This window comes from Polypterus senegalus, chromosome 5 (genome assembly GCF_016835505.1).
Source record: "Polypterus senegalus isolate Bchr_013 chromosome 5, ASM1683550v1, whole genome shotgun sequence".
Taxonomy (NCBI): Eukaryota; Metazoa; Chordata; class Cladistia; order Polypteriformes; family Polypteridae; genus Polypterus; species Polypterus senegalus.
In genome coordinates this window covers 23363884-23391325 of record NC_053158.1, presented here as the reverse complement: position 1 = coordinate 23391325, position 27442 = coordinate 23363884, and the positions used below count along the sequence as shown (strand labels likewise).

General features: G+C 38.1%; 1 protein-coding gene across 1 annotated transcript; it reads right to left on the bottom strand.

Annotated features, from left to right (window-relative positions):
* Positions 1-10524: 10524 nt before the first annotated feature.
* cct5 (chaperonin containing TCP1, subunit 5 (epsilon)) lies at positions 10525-27405 on the bottom strand. Its single transcript, XM_039754376.1, has 11 exons — positions 27166-27405; positions 23560-23620; positions 23313-23477; positions 19853-20051; positions 15503-15695; positions 15239-15388; positions 14781-14900; positions 14166-14351; positions 12714-12851; positions 12144-12324; positions 10525-10805 (listed from the first exon to the last, which is right to left on the bottom strand). The coding sequence occupies exons 1-11, from the start codon at positions 27268-27270 to the stop codon at positions 10678-10680; spliced, it is 1626 nt and encodes a 541-aa protein (XP_039610310.1). The 5' UTR covers positions 27271-27405; the 3' UTR covers positions 10525-10677.
* Between the last annotated feature and the right edge of the window lie 37 nt (positions 27406-27442).

Here is a 27442-nt window from a genome sequence, read left to right as displayed (position 1 = left end):
TGAAAAGGCGAGTCGTAGCCCACTGCCTGAGTGTCATATGAAAGCTTATTAGGGTACAGAGGAAAAAAAAAGGCACACAGTAGGAGAAAAGCACGAAATGCCAACTTTAAACTCGAAATTTCCACTTTAATCATTAATTTTGTCATTAAAGTAGAATATCATAAACTTCATCCTAAAATCGTTTAACTTACTAGTTTCTCAAATCCCATCGTAACTAAAGTAGCACGTTAAATGCTTTATTTTGTATTTGATCTTCTATGTGCTCTATGTATATTAATCACGCTTCCGGGCTTTCTCTTTTTCCAACAGGACACAGACTCCTTTACATTCGTAATATTACAGCTCTCTGAATAATTAAAATACTGAGATGTATACGTGATATCATTTTCATGATGATAGGAGTGTTATTAAACATGGGAACATGGTGGAGCAGTGATTGTGCGCAACCTTCGATGAAATTATTTCAGCAGTACTGTCTCTTTCAAATGTGCTAACCTCCAATTCCTGTCCTTACTTTTCTTTCTCCAAATACCCAATCGCCACACAATCAGCCCTGTAATAGACATTAAGCCATCTGTAAGCTTACAACGACGATTCTGCAAACCTTTTAAGGAACATTGAAATATCTTCATAGTACGTGTTTAATTATTCTATCCATCTATCTTTCCAGTGTCGCGCCACGCTCAGCAAGAATACAGCACGATGTAGGATCAATCCGTGAACTAGCTAGCGCTGTGGCACTGTGTCCTCACATGTTTAATTATTAACAATACAGATTATTTAAATGAAGTTAAAAGTTTTATCTGTATAAGTAGGGGGCTCTGCCCCCTGCTTGCTTCGCTCGCCAACCCCCATGTTTGGTTTACCGGATATACAATACAATTTATTTTTGTGTAGCCCAAAATCACGCAAGAAGTGCTACAATGGGCTTTAACAGGCCCTGCCTCTTGACAGCCCCCCAGCCTTGACCCTCTAAGAAGACCAGAAAAAACTCCCAAAGAAAAAACCCTTGTAGGGAAAAAATGAAAGAAACCTTTGGAAAGGCAGTTCAAAGAGAGACCCCTTTCCAGGTAGGTTGGGCGTGCAGTGGGTGTCAATACAATACAGTACAATACACAGAACAGAATAAATTCTCAGTACAGTATAAAAATAGAGAAGTACGGAGTAGAACTTCACATTAGATGATATCACATAGTATGAATTTGATTTGTTTAGAGTCCTGGAGACCTCATTCATCAAGCTGCCTCCCCTATTTTGCCATTCCACATCTGAAGTAGCGCTAATCCGATGAAAGGACCCCTCTTTCCCACGATTTCTTGGATCCGGATCCATCAGGGATGACTTTACCTTAGGCGGGCAATATACAATTTAAAGAGATTGTTATTTTCTTGGGAATTGTTACATATGCATTATTTTTACTTTTACTTTAAAAACCTTTGTAATTTTTTTTTTTACTTTTACTTTAAAAAACTTTGTAAAAACAATACTTGTCTTTTATTTTCGGCCCCGGGCGTGGTTACATCTTTCTCGCCAGACGTATAAAGCTGCTCGCGTTGTGAAGGGGAAGGGCAGCTGACTAAGGATATGCCGTCGCATCATCTGCCGTCTTCCTGCTGCTGGCGAGGTGCACGTTTTGCTGGTCTCTTGTCGTTGTTTTAAGAGCTGGGAGCACATAATGGTTGTCCGACAGATGCAATCCAACAACTGCCAGGGTTAGAGCTCTGTGGACTTGTTTTAAATGATGGCTCACTGCCTGGTCTCGCGTGAAGTTCTAAATACAATATTTGTCCTTTATTTATGGCCCCGGGTATCTTGAGGGGGGTTGCTGCTGTCGCGCTGCCCTTCGATCTTTTTAAAGCCTTTACAGCCGCTGTCATTTTTCCTACTTTGTGTGTCTGCTGCTTGCGTTCTGATCGTTTCTCCGTCATCATAAATATACACCTGACCGAATTGTGTTTTCTTTGAAATGATTTTTTTTTTCTCTCCACCGCCTTTGGGTCTCTTTTCTCCACGCTTTCCTTTCTTATTCTTTTAGTCATTGACGTTTCATTTCTACCTCATTGACCTTATACACTTTATATGCACTGTGAACCCTGGAGCTGTGTGTGCTGTGTGACTGCCTTTACAATACTGATTTGTTTTTTCTGCCCGTGGTCTTATTTGTTGATACTATAGGACGTGTCTTGCAAGAATCTTGTTCTATGTTCCCATGAGACACACGGTGGCAATTTTCTTTCGTCTCGCGGGTCTTTTAGATGTTTTCTGAGAGGATCACGTATTGTAGCCTTGCTTTTGCTTTCCAGGACAGGATTTCTTTCTATAATAGACATATTTTGCTGCATTTCATCTTAAAAATGATATCGTCATCATATGTCTATCTATCTATCTATCTATCTATCTATCTATATGTAAATACGCGCTTTATATAACTGTAGTGCAAGTTTACAGTGAGGTGATTGTACTTATAAGTACAAACAGTTCTACAAGGAGCACTTGATGGACTGATTGACTGTGTTTAATGTTCTTGGGATGAAACTGTTTTTGAACCGCGAGGTTCGTACAAGAAAGTCTCTGAATTGTTTTGCTATGGCTGAGGCAGTGTGTGCTTGAAGCTGTATTCTGATAATTCTCTTTCCGATCAGCTGCTACTGTGATTCACACTTAGATACAGTGATATAAATACTCCGAGTGGTGCAGTGACAGTAATATGGAAAAAGATGATCTGCTGTGGCAACTCCTAACGGGAGCAACTGAAAGAAGAAAAAGAAGGTGCAGCGAAAGTAACAACGCTAAAGCAGTTATGGTATTTGAAATACTATGGCTATTCCCTGGACCAGTATAGTGCTACAGGTTAATTACAATCAGATGCATTACACTAATAAACAATATGCGGTTAGTTTCAGTGTACAGTAGAGTCTCGCTTATCCAACCTTCGCTTTTCCAACATTCTGTATTATCTGACTTCCCACCACAAAAAAAAAACAAAAAATAAAAATGCATCATTCGGCAACAAGAACTGCAAGTTGTGAGCGTAGTCTATTTTTTGTTGCTAAGTTCATTTTTTCAGTTGATTTTTTCTGTTTTGTTGTAAAACATGATTACAGTGGATTATGTGGCCTGCCCTCTCTGGCATGTGTGTGTGTGTGCGCCTGTGTCTCTCTCACTCGCGTGTATGTGCTGCGCGCGTGTGTGTGCGTGCGCCTGCTTGTGTCTCTCTCGTGTGTGTGTGTGCGCTGGCGTGCGTGCGCGTGTGTGCGTCGCCTGCCTGTGTCTCTCTCTCTGCATGCGGCCTGCGTGTGTGTGTGCTTCTGCCTGTGTCTCTCTCACTCGCGTGCGCCTGTGTCTCTTTCACGCGCATGCGTGCGTCTCTCTTTCCCTCTCGCGTATGTCTGTCTGTGTGTCTCTCTCGCGCTCTTTCTCTCTTGCTGTACTGAACACGTGTGGAAATCATCGGCGCACACAAACCGAAAGGGAAACTGCCTCGTTCGTATACCTAGTGTGTGGTCGTGAACAGATGCAAAAGTTTGACGAACTTTTTTGTCATAACCCAATTTGCATGTGTTCAGAGACGTTCATGAACCGAGGTTCCACTGTATTAGGTTTGTAATGTGTAAAATTATAACATAGTTTGACGTTTAATAGGCTTTTTCTTAACATCTCCCTTTATTCGACATTTTCGCTTATTGACTTTGTGAAGATCACAGCATTGTCAGCAAAGTCAAGATCAGTGAGTCTTTCTTCACCAACAGATGCCCCAGAGCCGATGAACCCCATGATGTTGCCCAACACCCAGCCCATGTAAGCATTGAACAGAGCAGGAGCAAAAACACACCTCTGATGAACAACAGAATCAAATGGGAGAAACACAGAGGTTCTGCCTCCACTCTGCACTTTACACCGATAAAACTGTATATCCATCTTCCAAACTGCCCTACATACATGGTATAGTTTGTCTGTAAATCTTGTATGCACTCCATGACGAAATTATTCAGACCACTTTACTAATAATGGGAAGGGCCTCTCTTTGCTCTTAAAACAGTCTCAGTTCTTCATGGTGTACACTCCACAAGATGTTGGAAGCATTCCTTTGAGATTCTGCTCAATGTTGACATGACTGCATCCCACAATTCCTGCAGATTTATCAGCTGCATGTTCATACGGTGAATGTCCCATTGTAAACCATCCCAAAGGTGTTCTATTGAACTGAGACCTGGGGCCTCATGTATAAACGGTGCGTACGCACAGAAATGTTGCATAAGAACTTTTCCACGTTCAAATCGCGATGTATAAAACCTACACTTGGCGTAAAGCCACGCACTTTTCCACGGTACCTCATGCCTTGTATGCATAAGTTCTCCGCTCGGTTTTGCAGACTGGCGGCACCCAGCGTCAAAGCAATGGTACTGTTCCTGTGTGGTTACTCATTATTTTCCTGACGCGGCTTTATAAATACACTGAAGCTAACCGCATATTGTTTATTATTGTAACGCATCTGATTGTAATTAACTTGTAACAATATAATGGTCAGGGAACAGCCATAGTATTCCAAATACCATAACTGCTTTAGCGTTGTTACTCTCACTGCACCTTCTTCTTCTTCTTTCAGCTCCTCCCGTTAGGAGTTGCCACAGCGGATCATCTTTTTCCATATTTCTCTCACTGCACCACTCGGAGTATTTATATCACTGTATCTGAGTGTGAATCACAGCAGCAGCTGATCGAAACAGAATTATCGGTATACAGCTTCAAGGACACGCTGTCTCAGCCACTGCAAAACGTTTTAAAGCCTTTCCTGTACGGACCTCGCGGTTCAGAAACAGTTTCATCCCAAGAACTTTAAATGCACTCAATCAATTGCTCCTTGTAGAACTGTTTGTACTTATAAGTACAATCACCCCACTGTAAACTTGCACTACAGTTATAATATCGACAACCTGAGCCACTTTATAAAGCGTATTTACATATGATGACGATATCATTTTAAGGTGAAATGCAGCAAAATATGTTTATTAAATTATACAGATAAAACTTTAACTTCATTTAAATAATCTATATTCTTCACTGGGAGTGTCGTAAGGATAGAATAATTAAACATGTACTACGAAGATATTTCAATGTTCTTTAAACGTTTTGAAGAATCGGCGCTAAGCTTACAGATGGCTTAACGTCTATTACAGAGCTGATTGTATGGCGATCGGTTACTTGGGGAAAGAAAAGCACTGACTGCAGTGGCGGCTACGCCAATATATATTGAATATAAAACAGAAAGAGAAAATAACAACACAGCTAAAAACACAGCGACAAATTTCGGCAAAAGTTAAATGCTTGTGTCATGAGCACGAGGCGGCTATGCAGTGTCTGCAACAGGCGTGGCCATCCACCGTGCATGACATTGGCGGCGAAGGAGCCACCGATTCTTCCTCTGCCCAGTGCCACCACAAGCCTAGAGCCGCCCCTGAGTACTGCTGCAATAAATTATTTCATCGAAGTGAAACCATGTTTAATAACGTGCTTTAACTCCTATCATCATGAAAATGACATCACGTATACATCTCAGTATTTTAGTTATTCAGAGAGCTGTAATATCACAAATGTAATGGACTCTGTGTCCAGTTGGAGGAAGAGAGCGGTTTAAGAAGCAAGTAGTGATTCACACACATAGACACATAGAAGATCAAATACAAAACAAAGCATTTAACGTGCTACTTTAATTACGATGTGATTTGAGAAACTGGTTAATTAAACGATTTTAAGATGAAGTTTATGATGTTCTACTTTAATGACAAAATAAACTACGTGATTAAAGTGGAAATGTCGAGATTGAAGTTGACATTTCGTGCTTTTTCCCCACTGTGTGCCTTTTTTCTCTGTACCCTAATAAGCTTTCATATGACACTCAGACAGTGGGCTTACAACTCTTCTTTTCACGGCGACTTTGATATGTGACTTCTTTTTTATTTCCGGCACTGTGCGATTTTGTGAATGTGAGCTTTCAAGTTTCTCCAACACGCTATGTCACTCGATCAACTTCCTTTTGTTGATTATACCACGGTTTATTTGAACAAATAGTATGTTTTTCCTTTGCCTCCACTTGGTATTCGCTGAAATTCTTATATTTTCCCCATGCTTTTCCCATTGTCTTTTCACAGAAGGCTGAGCTTAAGGGTGATTTATATTGATTTGCATATTCAAAGAGGCGTAATTCTGGGAGGAGTTATATATATATATACAGTAATCCCTCCTCGATCGTGGGGGTTGTGTTCCAGTCCCCCCAGCGATAGGTGAAAATCCGCGAAGTAGAAACCATATGTTTATATGGTTATTTTTATATATTTTAAGCCCTTATAAACTCTCCCACACTGTTAACATTATTAGAGCCCTCTAGACATGAAATAACACCCTTTAGTCAAAAGTTTAAACTGTGCTCCATGACAAGACAGAGATGACAGTTCTTTCTCACAATTAAAAGAATGCAAACATATCTTCTCTTCAAAAGAGCGCCGTCGGGAGCAGAGAATGTCAGAGAGAGACAGAGAAAAGCAAACAATCAAAAAAATCAATACATGCTTTTAAGTATACAGAAGCACCGCAATAAAGCGGCATTTTGTAGAGTAGCGTCCGTGTCCTCTGTGCAAACAGCCCCTCTGCTCACACCCCCTCCATCAGGCAGAGAGAGTGAGAAAGATAGAGAGAAGCAAACAAGCACGGCGCGGGAACCATATCTTATAGCATTGAGGAGTTTTAGTTAGTTGTCTGTGGACAATCAAGAACAAATCCTTAGTATCCTGAGATGACAGAGGATGATAATGCTGCAGTTGACCTGTGCACCGAGGCATCAGGCCTGCTATGCCAAATTAAGAGGCATCATTTCTTTGAGTTTGATAAGTTCCCAGTGCGCGTGCTTGGTGTGTTGAAACCAGCAAATGCTGTTCTACAGTCTCAGTCAGTCGATCTGTGCAGTGCTTCTGAGGGTGTTAGTACAGCACTGGACTCCTTAAAAAACATCCATGAGGATGACTGTTGGGGAGTGTCATCTCCTACTGAGGATGAGTCACATCCAACAAAGAGAAGGAGAACAATGAGCAAACACCTGGGTCAAAGTGTTGTGCTCTCAACTTTGGGCCATACAGACTCTGGTGACCCTACCATTTCCCCCATCAGTCTCTGAAAAGATCCCTGCTCAACAGGGCCATTTCAGAAATGGAAACCAGATTTTCACACAAGAATATTGACCTGATGAGAGCCATATCTAGTCTTGCACCCAAATCTAGCGCATTTCTAGATCCCACCCTGTTGCACCCTCTGGCTGTGATGGCTTGCACTGTAGCAGATGTTGTAAGTTTGAAAAATGAAGTTCTTGTGGCAAAACAGATGCTGCTCAAAAAATGCTCAAAGGAAACAGACCTGTCCACTGTGTGTAAACTCCAGCAGGAGTACAAGGAGTAAATTGTATGTAACAGCCCAGGTAATTGGTGTGTCTTCCTTCAGCATCGTGTGAGAGCTCCTTCTCCACTTTGTCACGGGTCCTAACCCCTATCGTCAAACCATGTTACATAAAAGAAAGAGGAATTTGGTGATTTTGGCCCATGAGAAGTCCATAACAAATACCATAGATCCCGTTATATAAGCCGAGAATTTCGTCCTAGATTTTTGGCTTGGAGTTTGGGGGTCGGTTTATACAACGAGTATCGTTTCAGATTCAAGATTTCCAGCGCAATGCTGGTTTTGCCGATGAATACAGAAGTAAATAATGACGAAACCACAGAGCCATCTTTCAGATGAAGAAGTAACTTTGCATGCCGGTACTTTAAATTAAATAAAGAATTTATTCAAAAAAGTGCTTTAGTTGTTGATTTTATTAATAAAATTTATAATAAATTATCGGGAAGTTTAAAATGAAATTTTTTGTTTTGATTTACGATCAACATCTTGCGTTACGAAACGGATGCGGTCACGTGTATTTGCTTGCGCGATTGTAAACAAACAACCAAGAGCGTTAGTAGCGTCAGTCGGAGCCCAGATACATGTGTTTGTGGATGTAATTTCCGTCATTGCAGTGATTTACCTATATACACTCACCTAAAGGATTATTAGGACCACCATACTAATACGGTGTTTGACCCCCTTTCGCCTTCAGAACTGCCTTAATTCTACGTGGCATTGATTCAACAAGGTTCTGAAAGCATTCTTTAGAAATGTTGGCCCATATTGATAGGATAGCATCTTGCAGTTGATGGAGATTTGTGGGATGCACATCCAGGGCACGAAGCTCCCGTTCCACCACATCCCAAAGATGCTCTATTGGGTTGAGATCTGGTGACTGTGGGGGCCATTTTAGTACAGTGAACTCATTGTCATCTTCAAGAAACCAATTTGAAATGATTCGAGCTTTGTGACATGCTGCATTATCCTGCTGGAAGTAGCCATCAGAGGATGGGTACATGGTGGTCATGAAGGGATGGACATGGTCAGAAACAATGCTCAGGTAGCCCGTGGCATTTAAACGAAGCCCAATTGGCACTAAGGTGCCTAAAGTGTGCCAAGAAAACATCCCCCACACCATTACACCACCACCACCAGCCTGCACAGTGGTAACAAGGCATGATGGATCCATGTTCTCATTCTGTTTACGCCAAATTCTGACTCTACCATTTGAATGTCTCAACAGAAATCGAGACTCATCAGACCAGGCAACATTTTTCCAGTCTTCAACTGTCCAATTTTGAGCTTGTGAGCCCATCCGGTGGGGTCTTCAAGGTTGCCCATCCGCAAGGTTGTTGTTGTGGCTTCACAAATGCTTTGCTGCATACCTCGGTTGTAACGAGTGGTTATTTCAGTCAAAGTTGCCCCCTTCTATCAGCTTGAATCCGTCGGCCCATTCTCCTCTGACCTCTAGCATCAACAAGGCATTTTTGCCCACAGGACAGCCGCATACTGGATGTTTTTTCCTTTTTCACACCATTCTTTGTAAACCCTAGAAATGGTTGTGCGTGAAAATCCCAGTAACTGAGCAGATTGTGAAATACTCAGACCGGCCCGTCTGGCACCAACAACCATGCCACGCTCAAAATTGCTTAAATCACCTTTCTTTCCCATTCTGACATTCAGTTTGGAGTTCAGATTGTCTTGACCAGGACCACATCACTAAATGCATTGAAGCAACTGCCATGTGATTGGTTGATTAGATAATTGCATTAATGAGAAATTGAACAGGTGTTCCTAATAATCCTATAGAGAGATATATATACACACACACACACACACACACACACAGTAGTGCTGTGTAACAATTAAAATTTTTAATCGTGATTAATTGCATGATTGTCTGTGACAATCACAACATTCATTACATGCAAAATTCAATAATGAACTCAAAAGTAGTGTATCGCGTGTATTTGGTTTGCAAACACTTTAAACAAATAAAAGGTGCTTTTTAACAGCAGTACTCCCCTTACATAGTAGCTGTTAAAATATTTCTTGTAAATCTCAACTTAAATATTAATGTAATCAAATCAAATATAAAACCAAAGCTATTTGCCACTGCCAGGGCATTAACGTTTCATCTAAACAAGTTACTCTCAGAGTCCAGAGCCACGATCACAACATTATAACAGGCACCTTCCGAGCAACAGCAAGTTAACATTTCTAAATATTTTCTTTATCTGAACAGATACCAGGAGAAACATTTTCTTTTACCAGGGAGCAGCATAAACAGCCGATGTTCAGTAGCAACTCTTTGAGGGCTAATATTTTTTCCAAAAAATACACAATGCTTTCACACATAAATCAACATAAAGTCTGTTGCTGCCTGTCATGGGCACCTTTTTGCAGTTTGCGGCTGCATGGGGGGAGGCTCGACGGCCATCAGGAATGCAAGGTGGGCTGGCTGTATCTGTGAGACAGGTGCGCGAGGGTGCCAGTTGCAGTGAGACGCAATATGGTTTGTACCTCCTGTCATCATAAGTGTCTGTCCTCCCAGGTGAACGTTGCAATCAGTGCATCAGCTACACGAACATGTTCAGCGCCATGATCAGCTGATGCCGGTCCCTCAGTTTCGTTTTCGATCAACATCTCCAGATCACTTGCATCAAAATCGGAGTCCAAAAAATCAGAGCCCGATTCAGCAATAATACGAAAAAAGTCATCCACGGATTATTTTGCTTTGAGTATTCACTTTGGGATCTCTCCACATGCCATTTTAGAAGCCGTTTGCTCTTCACTACTCACACACGCACAGGGATTCGAGGTCAAATCAACAAAGCTAACTTTCCTTCTAGCAAAAGCGTATTGAAAAGCGCTTTAACAAGATCACTGGTCTCTACTGATCTCTACTGATCTCTAGCGAGACTGAGAAACTGCATTAACACATAAAATTGTCTGCATTAATTAATTAATGCGCTAATTTGCTCAGCCCTTAGATATAATATATATACACACACATACATATGTATCTTTCTCCTCAAAAGACTTGCAGACCTTATGATTAAGTACTGATACACAATTTACCAATAAATAATCAAACTATACAGTAATATGGCAGACTTTTATTTTTTGCAGCCTGTACAAACACAGCCTCAGTGACAGAAATGCAGTAACAAACAATAAATATCTCCTGGTGGGCGAGACGCTCCCCTCCTGCCCAAAGTGAAAGATCCTTCAGTTGTTTTAACAAATCAATCACTCCTCCATCTCTCCTGGTTTGCGGATGTCATCAATCTTCAGGATCATTTTCACCACCTGAGTAGCCAAGGAAATCTGCTGCTTTTTACCAATAAGGGTTTCAATTACATGCTGCTGCTTCATATCTGAAAAAGAGAAAAATGTATGCGTTAAACAAGAAACAAAATACCTTTAAAGCTGGCGGCACATTACATGACTTCTTGTCAGAGGGGGATATCAGCCTTTACACCTGCAGTTGTTGATCTAATTTCCCAAGTCTGTCAGATTACCTGACTAGATAAAGCAGTGCTAAACGAGAGCTTTACAAGCATGGAGAGTTCAGTCATCGTCTTGCCACCCCCAACCCACTTTCCTTGAGACATTAGATAGATAAGCCTCTCTTCTGTTTGTGAGGTCTAAAACACCCACAATTTCTTATTTCCTATTGGTGCACTATATGAATGAGTGCTCATTTCTTCCTAACTCTCTTTATGTAAGCCCACCCCTACAACTTAAGACGAATATCAGGCCTTTTTTGATTTTCTCAGGGTAAGTTGCTGGGAGGAGGAGAAAAACAATCACTGGGTAAGTCATGTAGTGTGTAAAGGCCTTCAGCAATCCTTGGGCATTTACAGTTATGAGCTGCTCTTGCAAGACTCCCAATAGCCTATTGCTAGGTAAATGGTACCCAGCTGGGGGACTTGGTTTCAGTTACATATATTACGATTCAGAACTCTTAATTGCCCATTTTACTTTCAAACTGATGCATTAAAGTTGTAATTGTTGCCCGTTTTCTTAACCAGCCATCACTTAATAACGAGGTGCAAATGACAAAAGAGCCAGAAGCTCTCTAGCTAACATTCTTCCAGTTAAACCTGTGTTCATGCATCATGAAGTATCTGTGTTGATACAATGTTTTGAAATAAATCAGAGAGAAGAGAAGGACCAAGAGTTACAAATCTATTCATATGCTTTGTGGTCCGTAAAAATGTTCTCAGAAAGCAAAAATATTTACAATGTGATAAAGATTTATCTTAGAAAAATGAAAGCACTAACAAGCCATATAATTAAATACCAAGTCTCATTATCTACTAGGCATGGCTTCTATTTATGAAACTGGCTGGAACACAACATCCACTGTGGACTTTCATGACCAGAGTGAAGTACCCTCTGCTATACATAAAATACTATAAACTTCAAATGCACTCTGCTTATTATTATTATTTGAAGTCACTCAGCTCATTGAACTTGTCCAGTAGCAGCTAATGTGAAGAGATATGCTTGATCATAAATAGTGCATTAATTCTGATTTTAATTAAAAGCATAACACAACATCCATTGGTCAATCAGCGTGTTCAGAAAAAAAGGGCAAATCATTTTGATTGGAGTGTTTATTGAAGAGCAAGTTAGTGAACATAACAACATTAACAGGCTAAGTATTCCAGTGGAGATATTTTGAATTGCAATAATACACATCTACGTACCATTAGTGCCCAGATTTAAACAGTCAATTCCAAGTGCTGGATTTCCTTCTTTGACTTGCCTGGCCCTAATCTCAGACATGGTTTGGATTGGACTTAACCCGCTGTTCTCGGCCAGAGCCATTGGAATCACTTCCAAGGAATCAGCAAATGCCCTCATGGCATACTGCTCCAAAGTGGGACACTAAAGAGATCAAGGGGGGAAAATATTATTTAAGTTCATTTATGACAGCAATAAGTCAAGGTAGGGTACAGCAGTTGTATAGGTTGTGACAGCAGGATAAGATTACTCAAAAACACGGAAAGACATTTTACAAAAGCCATATAATTTCACCACGTAAAAGAAAAGTGTTAATGTGATGGAAATTTTAATCATTTGAAAAGCTAGATTATTTTAAACAACCCTGATATCCAGAAGAATTAACAGTGAGCACTTTGCCGACAACTGACAAAAAGAATAAGCTTACAAAAAATAACCTTATTTATGGGGAAACACTTGTATAATGTCAAAGTAAGTAGTTTTTACTATTTTGATTAAAATCCATGACGACTGCAGGGCTTGTGCTCACATACCTTATCTGCTGCCTGATTAACTGCTAAGGCACACGCAATCTCAGAGGCCCCACCTCCATACACCACACGGTTGTCCCGTACCAAGTTGCGTATTACACAAAGTGCATCATGAAGCGCTCGCTTGGCTTCTTCAATAATCTGCAAATGACATTTTATACAAGAAAAAAAAGTCAGTGACATTAGTCAATTTGGTGATGAAATGAATTAATCTAAAATAATTCATGTGCTATAAATATGAATACGAATGCATAAATAAACAAAGTTACATCAGAAATTTTGTAGCAGTATTATGTGTTATTCATTTACATTCCTGTGAAAGGACAAGCCAACTGTATTAAAATGTCGACTCATGACTATCAGTGGAAAAAGGTAAACCTATAACCTTGCCTGGAGGAAGCAAGGTTAAAAAACAGCCAGAAGGACTTGCTCAATATTTATACAAGGAGTACATTTATTATGATAGGAGACAACTGTACATTAAACAATTTTTTTATATCACATATATATTTATTATACTGAAAACATTAATAAGATCAAGAAAATACAAAATTTAAAAATACTGGCAGGACTCAAACCATGACTTCCAGTTTGACATACCCCCTTTTACAATCGCAGACCAGACTGATGACGGACCTATTAAATGCAAAACATAGCAGACCTCTCTGAATTTTTTATTGGGTCAATTAACTTTTCAGTAAGGTTGGATTTTTGTGAACCACAAGGCCATGACATTAATCCAATGTAACATTACATGACTTCTAGCTGGAGGGGAATGTCAAACTTGATGACTCTAGTTAATTATCTAGTTACTCACCGCCAGAGTAACAGAATGTATGACTAGGAATCAAAGTACATAATCAATCAAATTAGATGACTATATGACGATTTTCAACATAAATTTAACATTTCCAAAGTTTGTGACCTTGCCCCTTTTTCTGACAGTTAATAATGGACTACCTGATAGAGCTGGTGCCCTGTGAGGCCTTGCAGGTACTGAGTTCAGCCTTAATCTATGCCCTTTTTTCCTCCCCATTCTGATGTGGTACATAAAACGCACATCATCAGACAAATGAACCTCTCCTCTGTTTGCCAGGCCTATAACACCCACATTCCTGAACTTCTACATTATATGCCTTGTACTTCCTGGTTGTCACATGCACCCAAGCCCACCCCAACAACCCAAATCAAAAATCAAACCTTTCCATTTTTGCTGGAGACTGATTAGACTTAGTATTACTGTGTAAATGAAGTATTCAGCTGAAAAATGGCTGGAAAAAGATCATGCAATGTGACACTACCTTAAGCGGTTTGAAAATAGTCAAATATTTCTTGTCAGTTGGTCAAATCAAGGACAGGTAGTTTGCTATTTTGTACATCTCAAACCGAATTATACTAAATATTTAAGGTTACAGTAAAGGTAAGACTAAAAAGAACATTTAAATACTACTATACCATCTTGTTTCCCCCTCTTATAAAGATTGTGACAGCTCTTGAATTCTTGCATTCTTCAATCACAAGCATCCTGTCTTTTGTTGTCCCAAACGTGATTTCTCTAACTGTCCCAGCTGTGCCAAGTTTCTCAGGAGTAAGTTCACAGAATCGAGGAACAATACGCCCACCAGTTGCAATGGCGATGAGCTACAGAATAAGTAGAGAAATAAATGGTACAATTATATCTGATAGCATTATACACACACATTCAATAGTCATTATTATAATTTAGTGCAGTTTCTTAATCCTTCTACTTATATAACTAACGAAAAAGCCAAAGCTGTGCTACTTCAATTCTTTAAAGTTGTATGAGGCTTTCAATGACAGAATTCATTCAAGTAACTACTCTTTTTAGTTTACATAACACCTTTCATAGTTTCAATTGATGCATATTGTATTATAAGTAAGAAATGCAGCTAGAAATAAAATAAAGCAAACAAAACACAAAAAGCAACAGCTATGATACGTAAAACTGCAAATGAAAACTAGATCAAGACATCCACAATCTAACAGCATGTGAAGTATTTTGATAACTGGAAAAAGAAATCCACCCATTAACTTTGACATTCATCTTACCTCAATTTCAGGCCCACCCACCCATCGAACAGCTGGTAGCTGGTTCTGCAGGAGCAGATGGTTGGCTTCATCATCAAATCCCCATTGACATATTGCTAGGTTTGCTCCATTGTCTTTGATCTGAAGGGAAAGTAAGTAGATAGTAAAGTCATATTGGTTTCTGTGGGATTACCCATTTTGGCAAACTATGCATAAATCTTCCATCCAGTACCATACATGTTTATGCAGATTTAAAAAACACCTTCAAAAAAGGTACATAAAACCAAAAACAAAATATATACAACATAGTATAACTATAAACTATATTGACCAATAGCACCTGACTGTTCTATAAACATTTGCTGAAGTAGCAATATTTTATTTAAAAAAATACTTCCAAATTTAATTTCACTTTAGTGCTCTTAAAATGTATCAAACTACTAAACCCACCTATTCAAATAAAAGTATCACATGCTTACTTGATTAATCATTTCTTCAAATTTTTCCTTTTCATACTTCTGCAGGGCTTTGTAATCTGCCACAGATGTCACGTCAAGCTTATGCTTAGTCTTGGGCTTTGGTGGTTCAAATGGACAAGTAAGAATTGCCATTTTTGTATCTTTTAAAACCTACAAAACAGGAGGCGACAGGAAAGTGTACTGACATACTTCTATCAATCGCATTTAAAATAAAAAGTAAAACTGGTTAAAAAAATAAATAAAAATGAAAAACACCACACTCACTTTGGGCATCTGTGGATGACTAAATTCTTTATCAACAATTACTCCTTTGATAAGCTGAGTATCCTCCAGTTTTCCACCCACTTTTCCCTCCATTTTGATGAGCTCAAAGTCAACATCTTTTCGTTCCATATCTGCAACTGTAAGGATTGCATTTACTGCGATTTCGGCCATCTGCCTGTGGCAACGGTTAATTCTAAAAAACAAAAACAAAGCAAACCACATAAAAAACTGTTCTGAACTAGTCTTCACTTAAATGACAAATGATTGCAACAGAAAAGGTATGGCAGACACAAGAATGTCGAGATGAATGTGTGGAGTTATAAAAAGGACAGAATAAGAAATGAAACAATCAATCAGAGGTACAACAAAAGTGGGAGAGATATGTAAAAATGTAAAGTAGGTTGAAGTGGTATGGACGTGATGAGGAGAGAATGAATATACGGGCAAAAGAGGGAAAGTACGGGGGAAGAGAAAAGTGAGGCAGGTAAATGCAGATGAAATGGATAAGGATAAGTTAAACAGATCTGAAGGAAAACAGTCTGACGGTGTGTATGAGTGTCTGTCTTTCTGTGTTCGTGGGTGGTGCCGCAGGGCTGAGATGTATGGAGAAGGTTGATCAGGCAAATCAACCAAACATAAAAGTGGGAAAAGATGAAGAAGAATTTATTTCTTTATTTATCCCAAAGGGAAATGTACCTTTTTGCAGAAGCTCAAGAAATATTAATGATAAACAAACCAATCTCAAATACACACAGAATTACGAAAAAGAAATCTTGCTTGTACAATGATAAAAAACAAATCGTAGCGAGGCATTATAAAGGTGTATTGTCAAACGTATAATGAATCCCCAGTAGCATTTCTTGAAACACTTCTGATAAATTTCTTGGCTGAAAGTCTTCAATGGCAGCAAGTCAAGAGAGAGGATTTGCACTATTGTTTATGATGGCCATCAATTTCATATTCATCCTCTCCTTAGAGTGTGTCTTCAAATTAAGCCTGCCTTATTAATTGGCTTATTGACAGGCTTCTATCCACAAATGTTATGTATTGTTTTGCACAACTGAAGCATACAACACAAATGATATACTGTAAGTTTAATGATGCAAACTTTGATCATATTTCACATGCCAGTCAACACACTTTATAGTGTTTATGAACTATTAATTGTCAAAGAGACACCCTATTTAATAATACTGAAAATAACGCATCCTCTTTTCAAATTTAGTGAAAACGTTTTTGTTGCTTCTTGGAAGAGTTTGTGTAGTTTGTCTGTAACATGTGCAGTCAGGACAGACATGAAACAGAATAATAGAGTCCAAGGAGTGCTCTCTTTTTTCATGTTTTATCTATTACCCCATCCACACTAATGACAAAGTTAGGTACCTGTACTGCCACATGCCAGTCCAAATAAGACTGTGGAGACTAGAAGATGTACTCCATATTTCAAATCTTTGTGTAAGATACAAGGGCATAGATTTATAGAGCACTGGGAATGATTTTGAAACAGATGGGACCTGTTCTGTGCAGTGATGAGTCACAGTTGAATCAGAAGGACTCCAATGTATTTGTGGGGCATATGAGTAGGTTACCTGCAAATAGTTTAAACTTAAGAAGAGAGTGTGGGTTATGGGGAGACGGGATAGGTAGTTTAAGACAGGAACATTTAATACGGTAAAATATATTATATATATATATATATATATATATAAAATATGAATATTAAATGACCCTGTAGTTAGGATATAACGGGTTGGATAATGGATGGATGGATGAATATTAAGTTTGATAATGCTAAATATTAAATATATGGGAACACAATAGTGTTAAGAATAAATGCACAGAACAACTTGGAAGCTAAATAATACATTAAAAATAGCTTGCTTAATTGCTAGGAGTAAACTATAAAAAGTGAGCTGGAGTTATAGGCAGAATGGCAGGAGCCATTTATATAAAATAGAATTTAAATGCACGTCCTGCTGAACTGGACGATGAGCCACATCTGGATGAAGAGGACTGAATTTGTATAGAAAGCACCAGAGATAAAGGCTTGATACAGGACGTGTGTGATAGACTCCCTTGATGCAGACAGTACAATATGCATCTTTTAATAAAACTAAAAAGGCAAGTTTAGAGGGGGATATTACAGTTATGGGAGACTTTACTTACCCTTATATTAATTGGGGTAACTTTTACAAATATATGAATAGGAGTTTTTAGACTTTAGAACATTAAAAAAAATGTTGATGACATTGGGTTACTAATAAATGTGGACCTGTGCACATTAAAAGTATGAATTAATTCCTATGTTAGCAGGTGAGAAATACAGCTGCGCTGATTATGCAAAGTTGCTGGTTGTACATCTGGCTGAAAAAGGCTATGTAGAACCTTTGGTTTTATCGGTCAGTCTAGATGAACTAGCATGTTCTTGTGATATCTTGTTTGTGATCACAGTTCAAAACTCAGTGGCGAGAGCAAGCCCATAGGCTATGGCTAGCTGGGTTTTCAGCTATTGTAAAATCTTTTTCTACATAGCTGGTGACAGGGGATGTAACCAAACATTACATTATATGCAAATGTACCTTGAATTCAATAACTGCTACTCTAGATGAAGAACAACAAGTGCCAAGGGTATAGTAAAGCAACTAGAGCTGATGCTGAAAAAATGTCAACAAGATTGTTATTTGATGTGTAACAATTCAGAATGTACAAGTAAAACCATTCCATTTTGTAGAGATTTCGCACTTCATACATGCAGTATCAACGAATACTCACCTCCATCTCTCTTTCGTAAAAGGACAGGTATTTACCAAGATTTTCTCCTGCTTCAAAATACTTGTTTAAGTAAGGGGAAACCACCCCGACAAACATATACAGTATGAGCAGATAATCTTTGCAGTTGAGTAATAGAGCTGTAATTCTTATTACTTTGTCCTCAGTTCCACTTGTTCATACCTCACACACATTTTAAACTTTTTCATTTTTGGCCTATTTGGGTTCTCTTTAGATTTCAGAGACAGCTCATAAGTACCTTCTCAGTCCACAATACATAAGTGCCGCACGCTTCAGTAGGGACTTTTCATGAGAAGACTTCCACAAAACATGCAAAGTGGACACTTGTTACCATGTGTAATTAAAATCAATAAAAGAAAAACAGTAAACCAAACCTTCACCTACTAAACAGAATATCAAACTATATTATCAGACAGTAGTTAACCTAAACTGAGAGATTACATTACCTACTTTACTCGTCACTAGCACTCTGTAAACAAGTGCAAGTATTCAATCACCACATTGCATCTTAGATCAAAATATTAAGTGTTCATAATTAAAATGTTTAAGGCACAACTGCTTAACTCAGGAAAATGAACAATATATATATAAATGACACTCTACAAGTTTATTTCTTATTTTGTTTACATTTATTATACTAACTCAGCTATTATGAAACACTGTGAAGACATCAACAATAGAAAAAACTACTGTGAACCCGGTGAGAGTTTACCTCCTAAACGGTCTCTACAGTATCACAATACTTATGGCCGAGTTCACTTAACATCAGAACAGGCAAGGAAACTCAAAATGCAATGCATTAAAGTATTTGATACTTGATGTACCAGTTAGGAACCAATTCAATGAAGAGGGGAATAAAAAACCCTCACAACTTAATGGTATTTCAATAAATTTCAAAAAAGCAAAAGAAAAGCAGAAACTACGGGTGCTACATTACATACATTTGATCGATAAGGCTTGCTGCAGTGTGATCCTGCAGTATATAGTTGTACAGGATACATTTGTTTTCTGTAAAATGTTGCTGATATATTCTCAGGTGTATCTGTTGCTAATCAAAAATAATGTTATCTTTATTTGTATTGTAATCACAATGGACCCCATGAAAATCCAGTGCACCCTGATAAATTTGTCCAAGCACAAACATTGCTTGGAAGTTATTTACATGTTGTAATTTTCCAGCAGTACATCGTTTACAGATGTTGAAAAGTTTGGAGCATATTTTTATATTTCTTAATTAGCTTAATACTAGTAATGCAATTCCAAATATGATACTTTTCTAAAAGGTTTTAAATAACATAGTATATTAAACTTGGATGGAAAGTAGGTATACTCAATGTTGAAATTACACCTCTTAACATTTTCGTACACAGATACTACTGACGATATCAAGGTTAGGAGAAGTGAATGGATGTTGTTTTTCTTCATGTAAATGACACATTCTATTAAGGATTGTGTACCTGTAGACTGTCGAAAATTCAACAAAGTGTAAAGATTAGAAATATCAGACTCTGGTGACCAATTCATGCAACCACCTTTTGATAGTTAAATAATTTTACTTACACTTTTGAGCCTAGCGTTGTCATTGCTGTCTGAATGAGAGGATCTGTGTTTTTGGAATCCACAGGAAAGCTGTCACTAATTCTATCAAGCTCTTCAATAGCTATGCGAGCTGCCTGATCGTAGCCATCAGCTATCCTAATGGGGTGAATGCCACGATCTAGCAACTGTTCTGCTTCTTCCAAAAGTGCTCCTGCAAGAACTGTGAAGAAAATATAATTGGGAACAATTTGAACAAATATTTTATTTATTTATTTTTTTTTAAAAACAAGTGTATTCTCATCCCACTTTTCATGAGCTAAAATACTTCTGAAAGTGATGATCCAAATAGTTTGCTGTACATATAGGGCGTTCAATGCCAGTTACTTACAATGTAAAAATGTCCTTAATTTTCCTGCCCTGTTGGCCACCTCTATACAAAACTACACCTGCAAAAGCCAGTATAATTTTTTTCCCCCCATCTATGCATTTTCCATCCCGATCAATTGAAGGAACATTCATTTAGTTCTGAACTTATTTCACAAATAAAGATAAAAATGTGAAAACTGGGGGTATTTAAAAAAAAAAAATTACATGGACTTTAATAACTCAATGACATCAATTATTTCTTATACATCATAATCAAAATAGGAGCCTGCAAGAATATTAATCCTGAATACTGAATTAATCCTGAAGCACTTTAAACAACCATCACTGAATATATCAACAGCATGCCAAAGGGAAAAAAGTTAACTTTGAAAGTTATTTTGTTTATGATTTTAAAGAACACAAAAGGAACAGATTTCTGCAAGTCCAAAAAGATTACTTGCTACTACAAATTACCAAACAGACACACAATGGAAGTAGACATATAATGGGAAAAGTGCTTTTTCTTATTCGAGAAGCAATGAAATACAATTGGTAATGTTAAAAAATACACATTTACTTTAATATGTAACTACAATAGGAAATTTTAAATCACCTGTAGCTTGCAAACCGTTTCACCTATTGACTTTGAACTGAAATTTGGTACGCATATACTTTACTACGATGTCTACTATCCAGTTTCGGGGTGATGATTTTTATTACTCTTTTTATTTTATTGTAGAATCAACGCTCGGCAGCGTGCAGCAGGGCGGCCGTGTGGCACATGCATATGGGTGTTCTCATTTGCTACCACCTTCGCTAATCATTCTTGAGGCAGAATGAAGACTTGAGTGCCAGTTTAAGTGAAAAAAATTAAGAAAACGTACTAAGTAATTGCAACACAAAAACTAACAATCAGTTTTAACGCGAAAAGATGCCGACGAAAGAAGAGAAGCAGCAGGCTGCTAGGGTGGAGAAAAGAAGAGCAGCTCAGGAAGCAGCAAGCACATCAACCTCTGAGCAAACGAATGCTAAACGTACAGAGAAAGAGGATGAAAACTAGGAATGCTTAAGTCAAATGTATTCAGTGCACGTTATTGTGCAGTACGCCGTTACTGGTCTCTTTGTAATGTATTTAGTCATTACTTTATTTCAGTGACAGCCCACGCAATGTGAAATAAGCCTTGGAATGAAAACTGTCACTTTTACCATTTAAAGTTGAGACAGTGGGCTCTAGCAAGTACGGTATTTTGCCTGGTAAATTGTTGGTATAGTAGATATAAATCTTTGGCCATCACATTTGCAGCAGACACTGTGGTACTCATCATTCTTTAGGAATCAGGATCAGAGCGTCTTGAATTAAAATAGCCACTTCGCACAGTAATTCTGGGAAACTTTCTTGCACTCATATCCAACAGAGATGCACACAGTCACAACTTTAAGTATGTGCTTTGGTTGCATTAAACTTTTGGCTCATAAGCACCTTGAATAAACTCTACTAATAATTCATCAATCAAAACACAGTTCTAATTAGAGCCCACCCTCTCATTTTTGACAGATGAAAATTACAGTTTTCATTTCAAGGCAGATTTCATATTGTTTGCAGTGTCCGTGACATACATAAATGAGGGACCAAATAAATACATAAAGAAATTAGCAACAAAAGCGCCATGGGCTTGTGACACATTTACTTATTTATGTTCACATTTAATAATTATTTGTTATATTTCAAAATACACTTGTGTATTAATGTATTCATTTAATTTTGTTTGCAATATTCTTCTACAAGCCAATACTGCCCAACACCTGTGATGCAGAGCCAAACAGTCTTGATTGATTGATTATAATTTTACTTGCATGGATGGTAGATCTGAAAAAATCCCTCAGATGTGTGGTACCTGCTCTGGTGTGGTCACTTGAGGGGGACCACTGTATGGCAAACTGTGATATGAAATGCCCAACTGCAGCATGCATATGCATATGGTAAAGTCCCAAGCCACTGGTGATAACTGAGAGATTGCAGAATGTACAAAAAATGACTAAGTGTGGCCTTTGTCTTGCTGTGACCCAAGATTTGAGGTTTGTTAAAGGTAATCTGATCAGACACTGTTCTTCCTGGCCCTCCATGGGCAAAAATAATCCTAACTGCCAGTGGAATGAAGCAAATTGACAACGGTTTATTGAAGTACGCAAACTATAACTTTCTCATTCTAGAAAATGTTGTAATTCTTTTTTCTGTCAGTACATATAAAAATCAAGCCCTTGAAACCTACTTGAAAAATTGAGGAAGAAATAAACACAAAGTGACAAAAATGGGAACAAAGAAATTTAATGGTAGTGGAATGCACTTTTTAAGTGGAAAGCAGTTTCTAACTGGAGAAGACATACAGGTGCAACATCTACTTTCAAAATTACACCCATGAAATATTACATCATACAAGGGGGAGTCAAGCTAAAGTTAGGAAATGGGATTTATTAAAAAACAGAAAGAACCTTAACAAAACTGATAATGTCATTTTTCAATGTTGCCTCCACCCTTCTCAATGCACTTCCGCAACCACTTGTGCACCTATTTCTTCACATCGTCATCTGTCTCAAATCGACGACCACCCAGATGTTTTTTAGCGGTCCAAAAAGGTGGAAATCACACTGTGTCAAATTTGGCAAATAAGGAGGATGTGGCAATACCTCAAACTCCAGTTTCACCAGACAAGCCTTGATGTTCTTAGCAGTGTGTGGGCAGACATTGTTTTGCAGCAAAAGGACACCTTGAGACAGCAGTCCCCGTTGCTTGGATCGAATAGCTGGCTTCACATAGTGACTGTCGTACCCCTTGGCATGTAGTGTTCGAAAATAACTCTGGTGAACGAGTGGTTGCGAGGACAACATAAAACCTTTTATTCTGCTGGAATCCAGGCACTTCCAGGTAGTTGGCGCAAGTGCATTTAGAAATGTGGACACAACATTGTGATGACATTATCAGTTTTGTTAGGGTTCGTTCCATTTTCTAACTTTAGCTTGACTCCCCCTCAGTATAAAACAACAATTAATGCATCAACAGAGAAGAGAGAGAAAGCTGTTATTTGTATATACAAGTATGAAACTAGAGAAAGCTTACCTACGACACCAGTGGTCCCATCACCAATTTCATCATCTTGAGATTTTGACAATTCAACCATTAGTTTGGCAACCTGATGTTCCACATCCATCATGTTTAAAATAGTAGCTCCATCATTGGTAATGGTGACTTCTCCATCCTTGTCAACCATCATCTTATCAAGTCCTAAAATACAACGAATGCATAAGTCTATCATCTTTTGTCATTTTAAAATTAACCAAGTTCTGCATTTAAAATACAAACTTACCGTTTGGTCCCAAAGATGTTTTCAGTGTGTTTGCAACTGCTTTAGCTGCCATGATATGAGACTGCAAGCAATAAAAGAAGAGATATAAACCCATCAAGAAATACATACTTGGAAAATTGAAATTGTCCAAAACATAAAATATAAAAATATGAAAGCAGTGTATTTCTAGATAAATTGGTAACCATTAATTGTGCATATGAAAAGTACAAAATTCTGCATTACTCTATAGAGTCTACTTATTTATAAATTCAGCCAAAACAGATGTTGAATATCCAAAGCATTTAAAAAACTTTTAAAACAAAGTATGCCGAGAATGTGTTTATTGATTGAACAGGTAAACATTCATAAAGCTAACTAGTCTTTGAACCACAAAACACACTCTCTCAGATACACTCGTAATACAAGAACATGCTGCAACCCCTCATTTACATCATCATGGAAACCTTTTTCTTCTAAATAAAAGAAAAATGCTTTGCGACTCATTTTCATGAGTATCTGCCTTCTTCTACGAAAAGATGTTTTTTTCTTTCTTTAATATTAGGAATAGGTATTTTTAATACACATGAGCTAGCAATGCTTTGAGATGGATCTCATGTCCAGGTTTCGAGTCTCCCCACACCAATCATTTATGGAGTTTTTACAATCTACCAATGTTAGGTTAGGTAGACTTTATTATCCCAGAGAGAAATTTGTCTACCTGAGTTGGTCCAGCATTCGTCTCACATCCCCAACGACAAGCTTGTTAGCTTAACTGGAGAATAAAAATTAGCTATGGATGTGTGCATAAAAGTGGGCCATTCAATAGACTGGTGCCCGGAGACGAATTAAGCTGGATTGAGGAAATTCTATTTTAAAAATTTCAGCATTAGGTCATTCTGACATCGAAAGCACAGAGAGTTAAGTAAAAAATACAATTCGGAGTCATATCATGATGATCTTTATTAGAGACCGATTTTTATTTTTGTCTATGGCAGCTTTCACATAGTGAAACAGGCTGGTGAATTTGTGAAAAATCAAGAAAATAAAAGCAAATGTGTACACACAAGTAAACAAAGACTGCTGTGAAAAAAAAAAAAAAAAAACACTTTTTTCAGCACCGATATACCACTCAATTTGCTTCATCTGAAAAGCAAAATATAGCTATTTCTACATTTGTTGCCGTTTGTTAAGATGAAAGCCTAGCTTACCTGGACCTAAAAGACATCGCTCACTAATTATCATATGTTCCTAATAATTTAACACTGTTACTGTAGCACAATTTTTCAGTGTTTGTTTTAATTTTTAACGTTCTTCTTGACACAACTTTTGACTAGCCGCTACAATAATGTTCTTGCAAAGTTCACTAGGTTTTATGTCAAGACGGGTCTATACACTAGCTTACCTGTCATGTTAACAAACATTTAATGCTACTCTGCATTCTTTGCATTACTAGGAGTACAGACTTCTGATTTCTTACAGCATATGGAATCACAATTCTGTTTAGACTTGTATAATAATGAATCAGCAAGTCCTCAACATTTTGGCAGGTTGATGATCAAAGATGCTTCAACTCTAATCCTCACCCCTTGCTTACCATATACAAGCAAATTTACAGAAAAAGCTTTCACCTGGAAGAATCCAATGGTAACAAATTGCTTTTAATGAAATATATGGCAGCTATGTAGTTCAAGTTTAATCAATCATAGATCACTTCATCGTACAAGGTTGTGTGCACATACATACACACATTATCAGCCTTAGAAAGGAATGATGTCCCATTCAAGGCCTGTTCTTGTTTCGTGAAGATTGCTGAAAGGATGGGTCTGGTTCTCCATGCCCAGTGGACAAATGGATGAATGTATTAACTTACTATCATAGTTCCCATAACATTAAAAAGCATGTGTTATAAATGCTGTTAGCCTTTAAATGCAGCACAGGTATTTTAGCACATTTTAAAAGGTATAGTTCACGTTGTTGAGGAACGCAGATTGCCTAGCAGAAATAAGAGGAAAAGATATGCGATTCAAATGATCAAATACTGTGTATCATTACATTTTAACCAAATAACACTTCTATAACATAAAGCTTCACAATTTGTGCCTACAGATGTATCAGTCTCTGGGATTTTTGCCTTCATTGAAATTCCGTTGAAAGCTAGGCACAGTAAGTTATGTCCCTAACCTTGTCTTCTATTCGCTTATCATTTGAACAGCATCTACTCCTTTTTTGCTTTAGCAGATGTAAAATTAGATATCCCTCGTGTCTTCTCTTTAAGTAAACCATTTGTTTTTACTTTATCCACCACTGCACCTTACAAGAAAATGTTTATTACAAACCTTACACCCCACCGCCCAATTCCCTTCCAATTAATCAGGTCATATGACAAGCAGCTTCTGGGCAGGACACACTTTATTTGTAAAGGTGCCACAGCATGTCACAATTTTTTTTTCAAAAAAGGGCATATTTCAGCAGCTACTGTAAGTAACCTCATAAAAAAAATAAAAGGTGCCAGTGTGGTTCTTTTGAGCGATGCCATTGAGGAACCATATTTAGTTCCCCCAAAAAATCTTTATTCAGATCTGTCACAGGCTCCACATAGTAAATAACCATGAACACAGAGTGACAGATCTGTGAAATACCAGCGCCTCTTGATTTCAAAAGAACTCTGGTTAGGTCCAGATTTTCTTAATCAGATAGTGTTCTGCTTGGTAGCCTACCACACATTAAAGATTTTGTTTTTGGTGCATTAGGACGTTTTTCAAAGCACATTTCCCAAAATAAAATGGTTCTTTGCCAAGGAATGGCTTTATGAGGAACCCCATTTCCCAGTAAAGAACCATATAGTTCCATTATTTTTTTTAAGAGTGTAGGGGAATGTTACATCAAACACATCTAGACAAGATTATTGAACTTTTCGCAGCCTACCTGTTTGCTAATGAGACGTAATGAAGTATTGTTTTGTTAGTTCGCAAAATTGCACCAATCAGAAATGCAAAAGAAGAATCGAGCACATTCTGTCAGAATCTGTCACAAGGTAGACGACAACTCTAGATGGACAACTCCATATATGAAAAGGAACCGTTCACAGCTTCAGACACTATGACAACCTACACAACACTCAGTTATCACGGTTCAAAAACTATGAAAAAATCCTAGTGCTACAACGAAGGAAAAACAGTTAAATGAGAAGTTCATTACAAAATCGCGACCGCTTTCGGCAGATACAACTCCTACAAAAATCTGCGTAACGGTTATCCATTTATATTTTTTAAAGCGTCTATAAACGGAGACCCAGCCCCGCCCTAACGTTTTATATAACAAATCTCATCCAGATTGTATTACTACGTTAACCGCTGATCTGAATTTACCACCAGAATTTTATGAAGTGCCTTTTGCTGTCAAATTCTATTTTACAACACAATCACCAGAAGCACGTGTAAGAGATGCCGGCAACCGGCAAATGCTTCCATTTTTTGTTACTTTAGAACGATGTCACAACCTTGTTCACTTTAACAAATAATGAAAATTACTACTGTTTCTCAACATAATGTAAATCAGGAACACATACATAGAACGGCCAAGTGGGCCTATTGGAAAACTTCCATTCATTGTACATTGAAACTGTACCTTCAGCGCTTCCAGGCCCGTCAAACGAGACTTCTTATCCTGGTCTTTAATGATGATAAAAGTTCGCCCATACTCATCAAATGCAAGGGTCCCCAAAGCTGACATATTGCTGATGGTTATTTACTATTTAATCGCAAACCGAAAAAGTTGACAAGCGCAAACAATTTTAAGGCCTAAAGACTGGCCTCCACTTGCGCCTCCTTAACGGACCCCACGCTGTAGTGGTGGAGGTTTCTGGAACAGACTTCGGTACAATGGGTCATTCCACTGTGATAAA

Bases quoted from the DNA above. Each gene is read 5' to 3' on its own strand.
- cct5 (XM_039754376.1), bottom strand. From the start codon at position 27,270: ATGTCAGCTTTGGGGACCCTTGCATTTGATGAGTATGGGCGAACTTTT. The intron at 23,478-23,559 runs GTAAGTTTGTAT...GTTGTATTTTAG, and splicing joins AACATCTTTGGGACCAAACG to GACTTGATAAGATGATGGTT. The intron at 14,901-15,238 runs GTAAGCATGTGA...CTTTCCCTTCAG, and splicing joins TTGAAGAAATGATTAATCAA to ATCAAAGACAATGGAGCAAA.